General features: G+C 33.6%; 4 protein-coding genes and 1 long non-coding RNA gene across 5 annotated transcripts; 4 read left to right on the top strand and 1 right to left on the bottom strand.

Moving 5' to 3' along the window:
* The first annotated feature begins 1,060 nt into the window (after positions 1-1,060).
* LOC131953785 (proteasome subunit alpha type-3-like) lies at positions 1,061-1,747 on the top strand. Its single transcript, XM_059317154.1, has one exon. It carries the CDS (start codon positions 1,061-1,063, stop codon positions 1,745-1,747), a length of 687 nt encoding a protein of 228 aa, XP_059173137.1.
* A 285-nt stretch (positions 1,748-2,032) lies between these two features.
* Positions 2,033-6,476, top strand: LOC131953801 (uncharacterized). Its single transcript, XM_059317172.1, has 6 exons — positions 2,033-2,131; positions 2,613-2,748; positions 3,774-3,901; positions 4,097-4,202; positions 5,850-6,014; positions 6,335-6,476. Exons 1-5 carry the CDS (start codon positions 2,053-2,055, stop codon positions 5,986-5,988), a joined length of 588 nt encoding a protein of 195 aa, XP_059173155.1. The 5' UTR covers positions 2,033-2,052; the 3' UTR covers positions 5,989-6,014; positions 6,335-6,476.
* A 3,834-nt stretch (positions 6,477-10,310) lies between these two features.
* On the bottom strand, positions 10,311-11,426 carry LOC131953783 (uncharacterized). Its single transcript, XM_059317153.1, has 3 exons — positions 11,339-11,426; positions 10,613-10,838; positions 10,311-10,438 (listed from the first exon to the last, which is right to left on the bottom strand). The coding sequence occupies exons 1-3, from the start codon at positions 11,381-11,383 to the stop codon at positions 10,311-10,313; spliced, it is 399 nt and encodes a 132-aa protein (XP_059173136.1). The 5' UTR covers positions 11,384-11,426.
* A 927-nt stretch (positions 11,427-12,353) lies between these two features.
* Positions 12,354-14,462, top strand: LOC131953782 (uncharacterized). The gene is made up of 4 exons (XM_059317152.1): positions 12,354-12,443; positions 13,184-13,322; positions 14,167-14,293; positions 14,445-14,462. Exons 1-4 carry the CDS (start codon positions 12,365-12,367, stop codon positions 14,460-14,462), a joined length of 363 nt encoding a protein of 120 aa, XP_059173135.1. The 5' UTR covers positions 12,354-12,364.
* A 47-nt stretch (positions 14,463-14,509) lies between these two features.
* Positions 14,510-16,487, top strand: LOC131953798 (uncharacterized). Its single transcript, XR_009388681.1, has 3 exons — positions 14,510-14,610; positions 15,806-15,970; positions 16,408-16,487. It is a non-coding gene; the product is annotated as an uncharacterized LOC131953798 (long non-coding RNA).
* The last annotated feature ends 2,354 nt before the right edge of the window (positions 16,488-18,841 follow it).

The following is an 18,841-nucleotide window of genomic DNA, read 5'->3' as shown; positions in this document are numbered from 1 at the left end:
TTGTTTAGGAGTGAATCTCTTCCAACACTGCAATTAAGAACGTCACGAAGTAAACTTCAAGCAAAATTACAGAAGAAATTACAGGGTATACAACATTTAAAATATTTGCAGCTCTGTTAAAAATCAAAAATCAAATTTGAGAATTCTCAGTTCTGGTGTAAATTCTGTTTTATTTTACAGTGCGGAAAGCTGGCTGTCAATAATAGATGGGATGGAAATGAATACAATGCTTTATAGATAGATTTTTTACTGTGAATATTAAATAAATGGTTCGACAGCGTAGTCAACCTAACTCAGCACTTTAGGTAAGGAGATGACAAGTTTAAGTGAATCAGTAGATTCGGTAAACTATGAGCAGATATGTTTACAAATCAAGACACACACATTCATAAAAAATTCATAATATAAAAAACCAGCTGCCGGTAGAGTGTTGAAAAAAGGCATGAAATTATTAAGGAATAATGTGTTAGAAAATGGAAAACAAAGTAGTTCAAAAAAGTATAGAATTTTGGTTGAAATTGGCTATAGCATACAGATATTTTGCAGTGACCAAGAAGAATATTGTATATCTATCTATCTATATACTACTAAAACTCAAGTTTGTTTACATGTTTGAATATTTATTTGTTTGTTTGTCTGATTTGGTACTGTAAGGAAACTGCTCTATATGGGGGGGGGGGGGGGGCTGTAAAATAGTATGTAGGTAGAGAACAATTTTTGATTGCAAACAGACTGTTAATCACACATTTATTTAAAGACGTTAATTAATTTATTGATTTATTCATAGGTAGATTAACCACATTAATTTTAAATTTTTAGAACAATGGCTTAACAATGACTGAATAGTGATGTTTGATTACTCATTTTTTTTTGTTTGTTTTTCTGATTTGTTATTAGGGAGAATCTGCATTATGTGTAGAGCTGTAAAATAGGATTTTGGGTGGTAAATATTTTTCCTTCTTAAACACACTGTTAATTCCAAACTAATTTAAAGCCGTTAATTAATTTATTGATATATTCATAGGTAGATTAACCACATTAATTTTATAACTTTAGAACAATGACTTTAGTAATAGAAAATAGTAGAACTGCTATTGGAATACGAGGAAAAGATGGTGTTGTATTTGGAGTAGAAAAGCTTATTACCTCAAAGTTGTATGAAAAAGGAGACAACAAAAGAATTCTTAATATCGATCGTCATATAGGTGCAGCTGTAGCTGGACTCAATGCTGATGCTAGACATTTGATTGATAGAGCCAGGGTTGAAGCTTCAAGCTACAGAAGTAGTTATGGTGATGCTATACTTCTTAAACATTTGACAGAACGTGTTGCTGGTTATGTACATGCGCACGCTTTGTACAGTTTTGTACGTCCATTTGGTGTGAGCTTGATTATTGGTTCGATTGAGAAGGATGGTCCTCAGATGTATCTCGTAGAACCATCAGGGGTTTCATGGGGTTACCATGGAAGTGCAATTGGTAAAGCTAAACAAAATGCCAAAACAGAAATAGAAAAATTAAAGATGAAAGACCTGACTATTAAAGAACTTGTGAAAGAAGTTGCAAAAATAATTTACATTGTCCATGATGAAGTCAAAGACAAATCATTTGAACTAGAGCTTAGTTGGGTTGGAGCTGATATGGGAAATAGGCATGAACTTGTTCCACCTGAAGTTTATATTGAAGCTGAAAAATATGCCAAGGAGGCACTAGAAGAATCTGATGACTCAGATGATGAGGATCTGTAGAATGGTGTTTGGAGTTGCACGAAAGGTCGACCGTAACAGTAGCCATTCGCCATTTTCAGACTACATTAGAGTATTCAAGTGTATGTGAATATCACGTTCCATTGCCAGCATAGATTCATGTTAACTCTAAAATTGACAACCAATTATTACTGTTTTGTCTGTCAACGATATCTCAATAAAATGATTACGTTCAGAAACAACATATTTTAAGTGGTTAATTTCTTGATAATTTAGCAGATGTTACTCTGTGTCTGTCTGTATAAATCGCACTACGAATGAGTCTTTTTCAATTCCAAGCTCAGAAAATGTCCAAGATGAATTCTTTCATTCTAAAGAGCGTGATGAATGTCTTGCTGATAATCAACACAGTTGTATCTGTAGCTGGTGAGTTTAATTCATTTTAAATCATGTAGTACTTAGCGTTTCCTGTTGTCTTTAGTTTAATTCTTAAAACTATTTTCTACATGTCGGCATTGTGAATTTCGGAGATTTGTCCAACATAGACATTTTTAACTTCATCTAGATAGAGTGTGCAATGGGGTTAGGTTCATTTCATCATATTTTCCAGTTCGTGTCGAAGACACATGTTTCAGATGAAGAAAAGTTCATCTGTTTCATCTACCTCGACATATGACGGGATACTATGATCAGTACTATGCCCAGCCGCCTTTGCCTTCCCTAACGTTATTCAGGTTAGAGTTAGGTGGACACAGGAACATGGATTAGAACTCGATACTTTCGGGTTAGATCTAACGCTCGGCAACACCTTCTCCTTCGGCTTATATACGAACTAATTAACATTGTATTTCCCTTTTTAAAATGATATTTTTTAAAATATATAAAAACATTTCCATGCTTGTCAAAGATTCTCAAAGTGACGAAGACTACAACGAGGAAACTGAGGAATGTCGATTACTTTTGCGGTGCTGGAACGACCAGGTTGATGAATTTGTTTACGATCCATATTATCTTAGCAACACAACGGTTTTTGATTTCTGCGAGTGAGTAACCAGTGATTTGTTTCAAACAATTTTTATTTCCACTTTCATTGCAAGAGCTGGAATAAGAGCAGTGCGTCTCTCTATAGACAAGGCTATTACTAGGGCTGGGGTAGTTGGTTGTTAAGGTTGTGGATTAGTTTTAGTTTAAAGTTAAAGTTAAGGATGAGGATATGATGACCAAAATAAGGATTAAATGACTAGGATGTGGATTGTTTTTCAGGATGAGGCTGATGCTGAATGTCGAGGTCGAAGCTAAGATTGAAGTTGAGATTGAGGTTTAGGTTATGTTTGAGGTTGAAGTTAATGATGAGGATAATGTAAGAAAGAGGTTCAGACTGAGACTGAGGCTGAGGCTAAGGCTCAGGCTGACGCTGATGCTTAGGATTAGGATTAGGATTAGGATTAGAATGTTTTTGCATGACTACGAACTCTCTAGTGTGTTTAAAAGTATACTCTACAAAAATTAACAAAACACAGATAGCAAGATACATTACCTACAGAACTGTTGATAATTGTTGTTTTTAAATTACATAGTAATAGACTTAAACAGTCTAATAATCATACTATTTTTGTTTAATCTTTTAAAAAGTTATCTAAGCAATAAAATTATAGTTACATTTGTAAAAATTAAATGTGTTAGGGAACCATCGATTATAATCGTTTTCATACTTTGGATTAAACATAAAATCGTTTATAATGAACATGACATTTTCAGGTTTGAACCTGAACTCTCTACCACCAAAACTTTCCGCCCAAATTTAAATTACATTTTATTTACAAAGTATTTTCTAACTACCAAAAACATTTTAAAAATCGACTTGAAACCAATTCATTCTTTAAAACATTGTATTGTGTTTGCTTAATATGACGGAATTTATTTTCATTCAGACTTTGCTGCTTGGCTACGCATTTACATCTAACTTAACGCGATGTTATTTTGTAAAAGAGCACCGTCTACAAAAAAATATCGTAAGCCCAAATGCTTTTAAACCTAATATATAATGTAGTGTTTGAACTGATTTCAGAGTCTTGGACGAGTTCAAATTGTGTGTGGACAAACACCAGGCTGCTTGCAGTAACAGAGAAAATCACCTAGAAGCTGATAGTGTAAAAGCTATGGGCAATACAGTTTGTAACGCGGCAGGGAAGTCCGGTAATTACTTTTTCGATGTGTTCATTTTAAAATAATCCCCTAACCAGTGCATGACCTACATGGTATTCCCATGAAACAAGCATGGTGATACATGTAAACTCTAAACCCTATGTTTACGAAGATATAATGGAAATAAGTTTCCACTTAAAATAAGAGCAAATATATTACTCAAACTGTATCTGATGCTTTCACCAGCTGTTGAAGAGTTTGAAACTTCGCAGTGTATGATTGATGTGGAGAAGAAACGGAGGGTACAAGATGCTAGAGACACGTGTTTTTACGGTGACAACCACATTTGCAGGTTGTATATCATCGCTATCGATTGAAAATACATAGATACTTACAAAATCAAACAGTATATTGTCATAAGTATTCCTCTCAAAATATGAATTTTATTGTTAATTTAAGACGGAGATTACAGTTAAAGTGAAGTTCCAACTTTAAAACTTAAATATTTTAATTCAAACACTTTCTAATGATCTATCTATATTCAAAAAACAAAATTAAATTTGCAATAATTTAATTTGATTGAAACAATAATGTATACTTAAAAATGTGTACAACTATTAAATAACAAAAAAACATAATCATCATCATCATCATCTTTTTATTCGTGCCCCAAGACACACGGGGCCGCCATGGAAAGCTCCCTCCACTTTGTCGGCCTCCGGCAACTTTCCTTACAGTCCCCCTATGACAGTCCTGCCTCTGCCATCTGCTTCCGTCTAAGCTCTTCCAAGTCTCCCTTGGCCTTTCTTGTTTTCTTTTTCTTCGAGACGTTCTTTTTTGAGCGACTCCAGCGAAGTTGTAAGTTTTCATTCTTAGGACAAAAACCATGAATGAAAAATTAATAATGTTTTGTAGACACGGGTTTTTGTGGTGAAAACAATATGTGCAGGTATTTTTTCATTTATATCCATTCTAGATCAAAAGACATAGATACGTACAATATCAAACAACATATCGTTATCAGTATGTATCTGACAAAACACGCAATGGGTACTAAAAAGTGAATTTATTTATATGTAATTAAGGATGGAGATTACCGTTAAATAAATATTATCAATATCTTAAACCTTAATTTTTCTAGTATCAAAAAATTAAAATCTCGTCTGTCTCGCTATGTTAAAAAATCAGCGTTGCAATAATTTATTTTTAATTTATTGTATTAATGAAAACTCTAATATTGTGTTTTAAAAGTAATATACACTTTGTTTATTACTTTCACTTTTTTAAATGTTACATATTCAATTACAAATAAAACCATATTAATGTGATATCCTAAATATACAAATCTACTTTGTTGCGTCAGTAATCTTACATATATAATAAAACATTCATCATCATCATCACTCATTTGTGGCCCCTGGGGTACAAAGGACTGCAACCACACATCTCCAGCGGACTCGGTTTTGGGCTGCTCCTCCAATCTGTGCTAATGAGAGCCCAGCTGTTTTCGCCTTTTCCTCAAACTAGCTTCCGTTAGGCTTTCACTAGTAGGCATCATGACCAAGCCGGTGCTGGATTTGTGTACTTGCAGTTTCTGTAGCGGTATATTTTTTTTACGAGATAAGGTTACTAGCCTTATGTTTCAACCCCCAACCTGGAGGACCAGGGTGTTAGCTTTGGTCTGATCCCTACACGCGCAGACCTTCCCAGCTTGGTTGAACCTACTAGGAGTTTACACTCCCGCTGGTATAGCTCTGGGGTGGTCAGGATACACAAGCTGCCAAACCACGACAAGGCTCTAACACCGGATCAATAAAACAACTGGTTTGGGCGTATAAAAATTAAAGAATCGATACATTATTACTTTATATCTATGTATATAAAAAAAATCACCGACTGTATCTCGTGTAAACAGTACTTAACTTTGGCGTCTTTTGTATTGAGTATGGTTTAGGCTAAAGTATAAATCATTATTTTAAAAAAATATTTTTGCAAACAGCAACGACCCTAGCGAATATAAGCGATGCTTAAGGGAGGCTATACAAGGGGACTGTGGCGAGAATGGTGCTCGAGTCTTTGCCAGTGTAGCTTGGGAATACTACTGGGGTGTTTTATATGCTCAGCTGTGTAACCAGTAACCATGTCTGTCATACCTGTCAAATAAGTGAGTCTTGGTTCATCACACTTTTAAGCTACTCAGGGTACATGTTATAGATCATTGGCAACTTAAACTCTAATAAGCATCATTATAAAATAGTTTTTTTTATTAATTGTCCTAACGTACATTAAAGATTATGAAGAACTAAATTAAGAGGTTATTGATATGGATAACCTTCACATTTATAAAATTTATTTTCATTCTGCGATAAAAAAAATTAAATGGCCAATATTGCAAGTACGTATATGCATACTTCTTATCTTAAGACCAACCATAACATAGATCTAAGCATACTAATCTGAATGTATATTTTATCTTTTATTTAGACCACACAGGGTTGGCAATTTAAACACAACCCTAAAGTTTTCAAGGGATTTACATTTGTGAAGTCATATTGCAACATAAAAGACTTAAACATTATTTATAAAATAAATGCTGCTTCTGAAAAAATGATGATAATTACAATTAAATACCCTGACTGTGTTTCATTTTAGTTTTTTTATTGTTTTAATGTGTTTTTTTATATTATCACAAATTTTCCTTTATTTCATTTGACCCATGTCTCCTTGGCACGAAAGTTATAGGATTATATGTTACTTTTGGTCTTTGCTGTCAGGACCCTATCATGTGAGTGCCTAAAACAGGCTTTGGATTAACATACTGGTGTAATGTTAGAGTATTCGCGTTGTAGTTAACTCTATCATAATTGACTATATAGGCTACAGTTTTGAACTGGTTTAATGGTTTAGAACAAACCTTGCATATGTTAATTAAAACAAATAATATAATATGAAAAATGTCGATACCAACAAATACATGTTAAGCAATTTTGAAATTAGGACTTTACTCATAATACTAAAATATAATACCTAAAATGTATTGGTTTAAACATGAATATTTTTACTTAAATGAAAAAACGCATCGAATTACATAATTTATAGGCACTACTACTTTGCCTGTATACTAAAAGCAATGTATATCTTGTTTTTTAAATCTAAATAATTTATACTAAATTACCAAACGTAAATCTTGCGAACACTGATAAATTACACATAAAACAAATCCCCTTGCCTTCATGTAGGTCATCGTATCCTAATGCTAGGCTTTCACTCGTTAAAAGACGTCACAATCTACTCACCCTCACCCCCCGAAACAAACCCAACTCATATACATTCTCTTTTTTTGAAAGTTTGCATTTCTTGTAAACTAACACAACCTACGCCTAACCAATGAAACAACATCCAGAGGCTAAATACAGTGCATAAAGTAAATTATACATTAATTTATGAGCGATGATTTTTTCAGAGTAGCACATTCGTATATCGTAACTTAAATCGACCATAATTTGTCCTATGAAATTTAACAAACATCAATTAATGTAATGTGTTGTCTTTGTAAATGGGTGTCATTTAATCTTGTTAAATGCGGGTGCATATGTGTGTGTTTTCTATTCACGGAGGTGGTTTATTCCTGGGTGTTTAAGTCTTTGGTTGGGGACAGGGGCTATATCACATGTGTTTTATCAACGAGAAGCAGTCTCTCCAGAATAGTTAATAATTCAATTAAATGTGGTCGAGTATCGCTGTGGTCAAAGCCCTTGTTGTGAAAACAAACAAAAACCCGTTTTACAATGTCAGAGTATACCTCTAACCATTGAAGAAAATTAATAACAGTGCTAAATGCAAGTTTCAAGAATTTATAATAATTTTTAAGCTTTATAAATAACACATTTATAGCCCCTGTTTTAGTTCATGATTTTGTTTATAAACATGTTTCTAGCTACACTATCGGCCGTTGTTGTGTACACTCTATATACAAAAAATTGCGTGTATGAAGTAATCCACGGAAAAATTAGCCGAATTAGTACTTTTACGTAAAATGATATTTCAAGTTCTTTTTTTTTATGAGTTTAACCATCCGTTAGCTGGTTTTTCCAATAATTATTGCACAATCAATGTATCAAGTAAAATATCATTGAGAGGCATAACTTTACAATAATTTCAGCGCTAAAATTGCCTAGCATCTAAATTAAACATATGTGGACATGCGGTATCTAAGTTTTATATTTTACAAACGTGAGCCCACACATCGCCTAGCGATAAATTGTAAACCTAAAAAAATCTTGTAATTTTAAAATCAAAGTTTAATTTAAAGTAATAATAAATTGAAATCATTTAATGCAGTTTTTAAATATTGATTGACCCCGTTCAAGTCTGCCTTACCTTACTGCGAGGGCTTTACATGAAAAGCTGTTATAAGATTCTGAATTTACAAAAACCTAAACAAGAAATTTTAGTTTTAAAAATTAAAGATACATTTAACAGCTAGAATAGCTGCCACTGTTGGATTGGGGAAAAAAAACTTTAAGTGTCTGTTTTCGTGATTTCAATTTCGTATTAAACAAAATACTTTTACACCACAAAAGAAAATAATAAATAGTATACTTTAAAAGATGCATTTAGGAAAATTTGCTACGCCATGGTTTTCCACAGAAAAATTGACATGATAGAAACTACTTTTTGAAATAAGAAATGTAGCATCATTCATACAGGTAGGCGAAAAGAGTCATTTGATCTTGATTTCTGGGTAAGGTAGTCGGGTCGATAAAGTTCATGGTATTTAAACCAAGAAGTCTCGAGTTCGAACCCCCGGGCAGTATAGGCTCCACAATAGGGGAATGCTACTCATCTAGGTCAGACAACTCCAAAAATAAACACCTGCTGTCTTGATAGTTTGTTCTAGGTTGCATAAAGGCGATGAAAGCTAACACAAAAAGAATAACAGGCTAAAATTTGAGTCAACGGCGAATAAGTGGACACGTAACAAATAATTGTGTAGGAGTGAATCACTTCCAACACTGCAATTAAGAACGACAAAGAAGAAGATCAGGCTAAAAGTAAAACTTCACAAACCACAAATAACACAGGGGAGGATCCCGGAAAAAGGTTGAAACGTTTACACATCTAGGTAGTGTAGTCAATAAAGACTGTCTCTAAACTTCAAACAAAATTGCAGAAGAAATTACAATTTATACAACAGTTAAAATTTTTGCAGCTCTGTGATAGCATTAAAATACAATTAATTAAAAAATCAAATTTGAGAATTCTCAGTTCTGGCGGAATTCTCATTTATTTTAAGCTGGCTGTAAAAGTTAGATGGGCTGGAAAATAATACAATGCTTTATAGGTAGATATTTACAGTGAATAATAGATAAAATGGTTAGACGGCGTAGCCAACCTAACTTAGCAATTTAGGAAAAGACGGGACCAGTTTAAGTGAATCAGTAGATTCGTTAAATTATGTGCATAAATGGTTTAGACAATTATTACAATTCAAGACACACACATTCATGAAAAAATGCCTATTATAAAAAGGCATGAAATTAATAATGAATAGTGTGTTAGAAAAAAACGGAAACAAAATAGTTAATAAAGCATAGAAGGATGGTTAAAATTGAATATCAGCAATCAGATATTTGGAAAAGACCAAGAAGAATAATATTTAAAGAACTCCTCTGAAATGTGTAGGCCTATGTCTGTGTGTTTGTTTATGTATGTTTTAAAACAAATGAAGAGGTGATTTTCAAAATGCAATATATCCAAAATTTGGGTTTCGAGAAAATCGCATTTTTCTCCTACACGAAGCCATTGTACAATTTGCTAAAACTGTTTATCAATTTAGGTTCATAACCCTCATATAAATAGGACTAGAATGGCTTTTCAAATGTACCTGTATAAAAAGATGCTTTTTTTTGGTCCCAAAATTTGCGTTTAGTTGCAAAAATGAGGTATATCCAGCTTTTGTTAAGCTACAAAACGCTGTATATCCATTTGTTTTTCTGATAATACATCTAATGTCCAATATTTTAGTTTATTATTTTATTAAAACCCACTTATATTCCCAGTGTTACCATCTTACTACAATTGTACCATGTTTTTCTGTTACTATAAAATGTTTTTATTGAGTAATTTCAGTTATTTGAACCATTTTCAAAATGATGCAAGTCTCTAACGAGAGACTTTAATTTGAAGAGTACAGCTTGTCTTTTCTAATGTTGAACTGTGTTAACAAAGTCTAAAGAACTAAAAAAGTCAACATAAAATAGTTTTAAAAGAAGAAAAAAAGTTTATTAGTTTATACTACAATCATAAAATGTAAAAGAAATAGTATGAAATGAAAAAAAAAAAGGTTGAAAACAAAAATGAGCGAAGCAAGAAAAAATAAATAACTCAGACAAACTAGGCACTATCTACATCAGAGTTAGAATGAGCAACATCCTCAGTAGCATCACATAGCAGTGCCTCATAAGAAATCTTTATTCTCTTCCACCCCTACGGCTTCGAGAACACAAAGAACATCTGTCTTTTTAGCCACCTTTACACAGTTCTTTTTTCCAGGCTCCTTTGTGTTGAATGAATCCCAGTTTTTCCCTAAAAAAGTGGATATATTAACCATGTATTATTAAGATAATTCCACTGTAACATTGAAAAAAGAGAATTTCCATAATCGGATAAACCTCTGGACAATAGTCAGTTTTTTATTGACAGTAACTGCAGTACGAGCAAATCCAATATAGCAAACTGAAGGTAAAGCTATTTATGTACACAATGCTGAACAAAAAGAAGACTGGCAAACTTGCAGCTTGTTTCCATCACTACAAAGAAAGTATTTGATCGTCATGTGTCTTGTTTTTTTCCTCTGATCATTCACTCTTTTCGTGGTGTCCGCATCAAGCAAAGCTACTATAGCAGCATCTTGTGACACTTTGTCCAGTTTGCTGTAAAACTCTGCATGGCATTTCACCAGGTCATCAGGTGTTATATCTTGAGCCTGAAATAAATAATACAAATGTATGTTTTGCTACAATGGAAGATTTAATTTTATATTAAAAATTATACTACTAGTTAGATCTAGTAGCTAGGGCTAGCCCCTTGCCTTGCTTAAAGTTATTGATAGACTAGACAAACGAGGACATACAACCTAGATGATAAATCGAAGTTTAGATATAATATTGACTAGAATTGTTAAAACTTTCGTCTAGCTAGAAAAAATAGTAGGCCTAGATACTAGATCTAGAATATGTAGTAGAGTAGATAATCTAGTCTAGAATTAGATCTAGAATCTCTCCTTACTTTTGGAATGTTAAGCTAGAGCTGACAGTAGCCTAGACATACTGGTCACTGGTATTCATACATTTACATTCAAAACTTCACTCAACAAATAAAAGAACAAGCTAGATATCTAAATTCTAGTAATACTATCGTGTTTAAAAAAAAGTAAACTCAGGCCTGCCTAGTGTTAGATAAGTTACAGTTTTATCTACAACTTACCTTGCAGAATACTTTAATATGATTACACGAAATGGACGGGATCATTCCTCCTCCTGAATGACGAAAGATCTTTTCTTTTTCTCTTTCTGTGCATAACCTCTTCTTTTTTTTTGGACTTAAATGTCAGTACAACACTTTCGTCGTCACCATCAAAGTCCGCCATTTTAACAATTGTTTCACTTGGAGATGCTTAATGCGCATGCGCAGATAAATAGTAATATTTACACGGATTGGTCCAAATCGATACCGCATTTTGACGCTAAATAAAATCGACAATGCCGCGTTTTGAAACCAAACGTTTTTTTCAAAAATAGAAATAAAATGAAAATTTTGCGCCGTGAAGATTAAAATTAAGTTTTCCTAATAGTAACTGAGTAGCTTTACAATATGGACACCTTATCTCATTTTTTTTTTTCAAAATTGGCGCTTATCGCGTTTTGAAAATCAACTCTTCAAATACAATGTAGCTGTTACGGGTCCGTTGTAGGTTAGATCAGAAGAATAGGTTAGAATAATCTAGAACGTAGAGGAGAGGCGTGTGTGAGTTGAGCCAACCCTGGGGTGTTTAGGGATTGTTATACCAAGTTCAAGTGCGGGTAGAAAAACTGGAGTGAACGTTTGTAAGGGGGCTTGCTGGTAGCGGCTAGGGTGGAGGGCTTATAGTGTAATCGGGGAGATGAGAAAATAAAATAAGGTTTGAACATGCCTTGAATTGTGTTTGGAGTTGTACGAAAGTTCGATCGTAACAGTAGCTATTTGCCATTTTCAGGCTACATTTAAACCTAATTTAGAGTACACAAGTGTATGTGAATATCACGTTTCATTGCCAGCATATATTCATGTTGACTCTAAAATTGTAAAAAGATTATTACTGTTTTGTCTTTCAACTATATCTCAATAAAATGATCACGTTCTGAAACAACATATTTTAAATGGGTAATTTCTTGACAATTTAGCAGATGTTACCTTGTGTCTGTCTGTATAAATCACACCATGTAAGAGTCTTTTTAATCCCAATCCCAGAAAATGCCCAAGATGAATTCTGTTCTTCTATGCAGCGTGATGAATGTCTTGTTAATAATAAGTATAGTTGTTTCTGTAGCTGGTGAGTTTAATTCATTTGTAGTACTTAGCGTTTCCTGCCGTCTTTAGTTTAATTCTTAAAACATTTTTTTATATGTCTGCATAGTAAATTTCGGAGTTTTATCCAAAGTAGAATTTTACTTTTAACTTTATTAAGGTATCTTCAAACTTTCACTTTCGTGTCTAAGACACAAGGGGCAGATAAAGTAGAGTTTATCTTTTTCAGTGACTTCAGCATAAGAATGGATAGTATGGTGAACATCTAGCCCAGCAGCCTTTGCTTTCCTTAACGTTCTTTAAGTACGGATTAGAACTCGAGACTTTTGAGTTAGCAATCTCGATCTGTACCGCTAGCAATGCCGTCCCCTTCGGCTCATATACGAACTAATTAATAATGTATTTCATTTTTCGTAAAATGATCAGATGATTTGCATGAATTCCTAAAGCGTTAGTTAAGACATTTTTTATCCAGATCGTAGTTCAATAATAAGAATCACCCAATCACATATTTTCTGCTGAAAAGTATACTTGTATTTTCCTTACTCAATGAAAAATATAGAAAATAGTGAATATCAAAATTAAAAATTTGAAGAAAATAGATAAGGCGTTTGACTTGTTAAAGTTTGACTATTAAATCAATAAATGTTAATTAAAAATAAACAATAATGAAACGTTGAATAATATACTTTTTCAATAACATTTTAGACCACTTGTGTAATGTTATTTTTAAAATATTTAAAAATATTGCCATGCATGTCACAGATGCTCAAAGTGACGAAGACTACAAGGAGGAAACTGAGGAATGTCAATCAATAATGCAATGCTGGGTGCCGGCAGTTGATTATTTTACTGACCACGCACATTTCTATCTCAACAACGCAACGGTTGCAGAATTCTGTGCGTAAGTAAGAGGGGATTTGTTTCAAAATGTTTGTCTTGCAATTTACATTGCAAGAGTTGGAATAAGAGCAGTCTGTCTCTCTTTAGAGCCAAGGATATGATTCGGGCTGGGGATAGTTTGAGAGTCTGGTAGTGGTAGTTATTGTGGTTAAAGTTGAAGTTGAAGGTGATGACGACGATGACGATACGATGAGATAAGGATGATGAGAATTATGTTGAAGATGAGCCTGATGCTAGTGATGATAAGTAGGTTGAGATTGAGGGTGAGTTTATGGTCGAAGCCAAGGTTGAGGTTGAGATAGAAGTTGAGACTACGGTTGAGCTAAAAGTTGAATTTGAACTTGAACTTAAAAAGTTTAGATGAAGATTGAGATTGAAGTTTAGGTTGAGGTTTGTTTTGAGGTTGATATTGATGTTTAGGTTGAAGTTAAGGTTAAGGGTAATGATGAGGTTAATGGGCGACTAGCGTAACGTTATGATGAACATGAAAATGAGGATTAGAATTATAGTTGGGATTAGGATTATGTTGACGATGGGGAAGAGAATGATAATGTAGATCAGGAAGAGGTTGACCCCGTTTTTGCATTTCTACGATTTTAGTCGAGTGTTCTAATAATCAAAACATGTTTAAAAATACTTCATCGACTTGAAACCTATTCATTCTTAATGTAGTTGCCTATTGTGACGGATTTTGCTTGCAAGTAAACAAGCTTTGCCACGCATTTTTTCCAAACTTAACGCGAGGCTGTTTTGTAAAATCGAGACGCGTAATTTTATTCACAAAAAATCGAAAGCCCGAATGCTTTTACACCTTAGATATACTGTAGTGTTTGAACTGATTTCAGAGTCTTGGAGGAGTTCAAATTGTGTGTGGACAGAACCCAGGCTGCTTGCAGTAACGTAATTTATCACCTTGTCGCAGATAATGTAAAAGATATGGGCAATATAGTTTGTGACGCCGCAGGGGGTCCGGTAAATACACTTTCGATGTGTTTAATTTTAAATTATCCCCTAACTATTACATCAACTGCATTGTATTCCCATGAAACAAGTATGGTGATACGTGTAAACTCTAAACCGTATGTTTAGGATAACATTATGGAAATAAGGTTTTGTATTAAAGAAGTTAAAATTTGTGTGAGTATATTATTCAAATTGTATCTGTTTCTTTTACTATGACCAGCTGTTGAAGATCTCGAAACTTCGCAGTGTATGATTGATGAGACTAAGAAACGGAGGGTACTCAATGCTGTAGACACATGCTTTTTCGGTGACAACAACATTTGCAGGTTATATACCATTGCTATTCATTCAAAACACATAGATACTTACATAATCAAACAATATATTTTTGTGCGTTTTCCTCTTAAACACACACAGACTACTGAGATTTGAAACTTTTCATTGTTAATTTAAGACTGAGGTACAGATAATATAAGGTTCCAACTTTAACACTTAAATATTACAATTCAAAAACTTTCCTTTGCTCTCTCTCTCTCTCTCTCTCTCTCTCTATCTTCAAAAAAGGAAATCAATTTTGCAATAATTTAAACTGAATAAAAAAATCGTGTATTTGGGTACAAAACAATAATGTAAACTTAAAAATGTGTACTACTTTCCTTTCTTGAAATGTTAAAACTAAATAACAATAAAACCATAATCATCATCATTATCTTTACATTCCTGTGCCCAAGACACACAGGGCCGCCATGGAAAGCTCCCTCCACTTTTGTCAGTCATCGGCAATTTTCCTTGCAGCTTCCCATGAGAGTCCTGCCTCTGCCAGCTGCTTTACCTCTGTGCGCCTACATGTCTTCCTTGGTCTTTCTTGCTTTCTTTTACCTTGAGGCGTCCTGTTGAGCGCTATTTTAGCCCAAGTCGTCAGGATTCATTGTTAGATCAAAAACCATAATAGTGTTAGAATATTAATTCCTTACTGGGCGATTATAGTAACCCATTGGATCCATAACCTTTCGAGCTGTTTAAAATAAACGTATGTGCAATGGAGCTCATTGGTGAGCCCGAACAGCCTAATCGCCCCGTATGACGCGCCTGTTTCGATATAGTTAACGATTATTGTTGCCCATATCGCCATTATTATATGACTTTTCTTTAAATGAACGTAGGCGTTCAGGTCTGACGCGCCTGATTCAATTTAGTGAACGACAAAAATACCACATTTAATCCATAAAAATCACTAATCTTATTTTTTATGTAAAAAATTGCATTCAACTATAATTTTAGAGTACAGTCATCAAAATTAAAGATTGCAAGTATTTATGAATGCCAAGTTAATAATGATTTTTTAATTAAACTTTTTTAAACGTAAATTATAAAATCGCAAAATAATTAATGTCTTTGTATATAAAAAATCACCGACTGTGTCAAGTGTGAACAGTACTTAACTTAGGCGTGTTTTTTTTCCCATAAGTATCATTTAATCTAGATTATAAATCATTTTTTTAAAAATCATTTTGCAAACAGCAACTACCCTACCGAAGAAAAGCGATGTTTAAGGGAGGCTATACAAGGGGACTGTGGCGAGAATGGTGCTCGGGTCTATGCCAATGTAGCATGGGAATACCACCGGGGTGTTTTATATGCTTTCCTATGTAACCAGTAACCGTATCTGTCACATGTGTTAAATAGGTGAGTCTGGTTAATTGTTTATGTTCCACTTTAAGACTAATTTTTATATATCTTATAAATACATAGCTGCCTAATTTTATTTTAATAATTGTCTAAATAAAATGAAATATTATTTAGTACATCACTTACAGTTTATTGTTGGTAGAAACCTTTACGCTTTTAACATATAATATAAATATTTATATATTTATATATATATCATATATATATATATATATATATATATATATATATATATATATATATATATATATATATATATATATATATATATATATATATATATATGCCAATATTGCAAGTAAGCTTACATATTTTTTTTATCTAAACTTGTAAATTTACCTACATATTAAAAATATCGCTGATAATTTATTCGCAACCATAACATAGAACCAAATATGTATTTCTGAACGTATTTTTTAAAATTTTTCTTACAGAAGACCACACACAGGATTCGTAAAAAAAAACAACCTACAAATTTACAAGGAATTTACGTTTGTTAAGCTATATTTTAACAAAAAATGCTTAAAAATGATTTACAAAATAAAATTTGCTTCTTAAAAATTATTATAAAATAGAGTCAAATATTTCAGCTGTTTTTCATTTGATAGTTCTTATTGTTTAATGGGTTTTTTTAAAAATAGTATCAGAATACAAAAGTAGGTTTTCTTAAGTGCATTTACTTTCACTTACTTAACTTCCGGTATTTGCTGTCTACTCCACAACCACATCATGTGGGTGCTCAATACGGGCGTTGGAATAAAATACTGATGTAATGTTAGTGTATTCATGTTATAGTCCACTCTATTACATAAGGATACATAGTTTTGTACAGTTTAAACTGATTTTTAAAAATTTAACAAACGGTGTAGGCCTACATGTTAATGACAGCGAATAATAATATAGAAATACATTTCAATGCCAACAATTACATGTTATTGACTTTTAAAATTAGGACTGTAAAAGTAATAAAGAATATAGAAGTAATCACAATATACATTTGAAAACAGCATTCCAAAATTAATGGTATAGATATGAATATTTATCTTAAATTAAAAAAACACAATATATGAACTAAATTTTTTTTTATTGCAAAATATTCATATGTGTGAATTAAACACTTTTTTATATAAGTTAATTTAATATATCTTAACTACATTAATCATTATTGAAAAAATTCGAAGTTTCTTCGAAATGTATGCCGTTCATTTAGCCAGATTTGCAAATGCAGATATATTTCCCAAGCAAGTCTTTCATAAAAGACAATCAGTGGACATTAACAAGTGTGTGTGTGTGTTGCCGGGGGGGGGTGGTTGCTGTCCAGTCAGCTATCCCAGCTGTAGAGGAACTTAATATTAATATAGCCGCATTGGTCAACCAAGTAAGATCGAAGCACCTAGGGTCAACCAAGTAAGATCGAAGCACCTGTGGTCAAAACCCTTTTGGTTAAAGCAACTAAAAGCCAGTTGAGAACGTCAACCTATGCATTTAACCACTCAAGAAAATTAATGATTGTATTAAATTAAATTCTCAATGATTTAAAATATTTGTTTAAAGCTCTTTGAATAAATAAAAATATAGCCCCTGTTTTAATGTATGGTTGTGTTCAACTAGTTACACTGTGGGTCTTTAGTGTGTATACTCGATAAGTGCTTGTCTGAAGTAATCCAAGTAGCGATTAGCCGAAAATTGTCTATACTTTTATGCAAAATGATATTTCAACGTCTATTGTGTAGTTCAGGGGTCTCCAAACATTTTAGTCCGAGGGCCACATTAACTATCAAATTTCAGTTCGGGGGCCAGTTTCTTCCATACATGTCTTTGATTTTTCTGGGCAAAGTTGCTCAGCCATCACCAACAAACGTTTTTTCTGGGGAGAAAAAGATCTCCGCGGGCCGGATGAGAGGACCTCGCGGGCCGCATACGGCCCGCGTGCCGTAGTTTGGAGACCCCTGGTGTAGTTTACAGTTGAGTTGGCTATGTTTTTTTTCCCAGCCAGGGCGGAAATATCAAGCAGCCAGACCCCGAATTGCGAAGTGGAGGGGGATGGGGCCCAGAGCCGACCATAATTAATATTTTATGAACTTTAAATTTTTTTTTTCATTTATGTCTTTGTGATTGGTTTCTAAAAAAAAAGTAGGTGCAGAAAAGGTTATTCATTAAAAAATGAATTATTTAAACATTATTTATTGTCAATGGCTACTAATAAATGTATCATTTAGGAGAAGGGGTGGGTGGTTGTGGGGGTCTGGTTTTTGTAAATCGTTAAAAAACATGACGTCATTTGTGGATGTTCCCTAAATCAGAAGGTTATCTGAAGCTTGAGTTGGACACAAACAGCTGTAGATGTAAAAAACATGTTTGAGTCTCTTATGCATTACTACATCATTCATGATATCACCATGAAATTTTCGGGGGTGGGGGGGGGGGGCTTAAATTTTCGGGAGGAAGTATAGTTGATGAGGACGGTGCGCGGACCTTTGACCTGAGCACAGGTGGTTGACCATAGGGGTTTTAACCACAGCGGGGCTTTGGCCATAGCGGTGCTTTGACCATAGGGTTTTTGATCATAGGGGGTTTGACCATAGGGGGCTCGACCACATGTGTTTTCTCAGCAGAGGGTCTTTGATCACATGCGGTTTGTCAACGGGTGTTTGATCACAAGCGCTGTGTCCAGCTTTGATCACACGTTTTTTATCCACATAGGGTCTTTGATCTCAGGTGGTTTGTTCAATGCTGTCCATATATGGTAAGAATTTATTTTAAAAGTTGCTAAATTATATTCTATATTGCGACAGGATGTAATAATATGTTAAATCAGCTACCCAGCTGAGAAGCGATACAAGATGCTGCACGAAAAAGTATAACGTG

The sequence above is a fragment of the Physella acuta genome, unplaced genomic scaffold (assembly GCF_028476545.2).
Source record: "Physella acuta isolate Inbredline_101_S28 unplaced genomic scaffold, ASM2847654v3 ptg000952l, whole genome shotgun sequence".
NCBI lineage: Eukaryota > Metazoa > Mollusca > Gastropoda > Physidae > Physella > Physella acuta.
The sequence above is the reverse complement of the archived record's forward strand: the minus strand, read 5'-3'. Positions and strand labels throughout refer to the sequence as shown.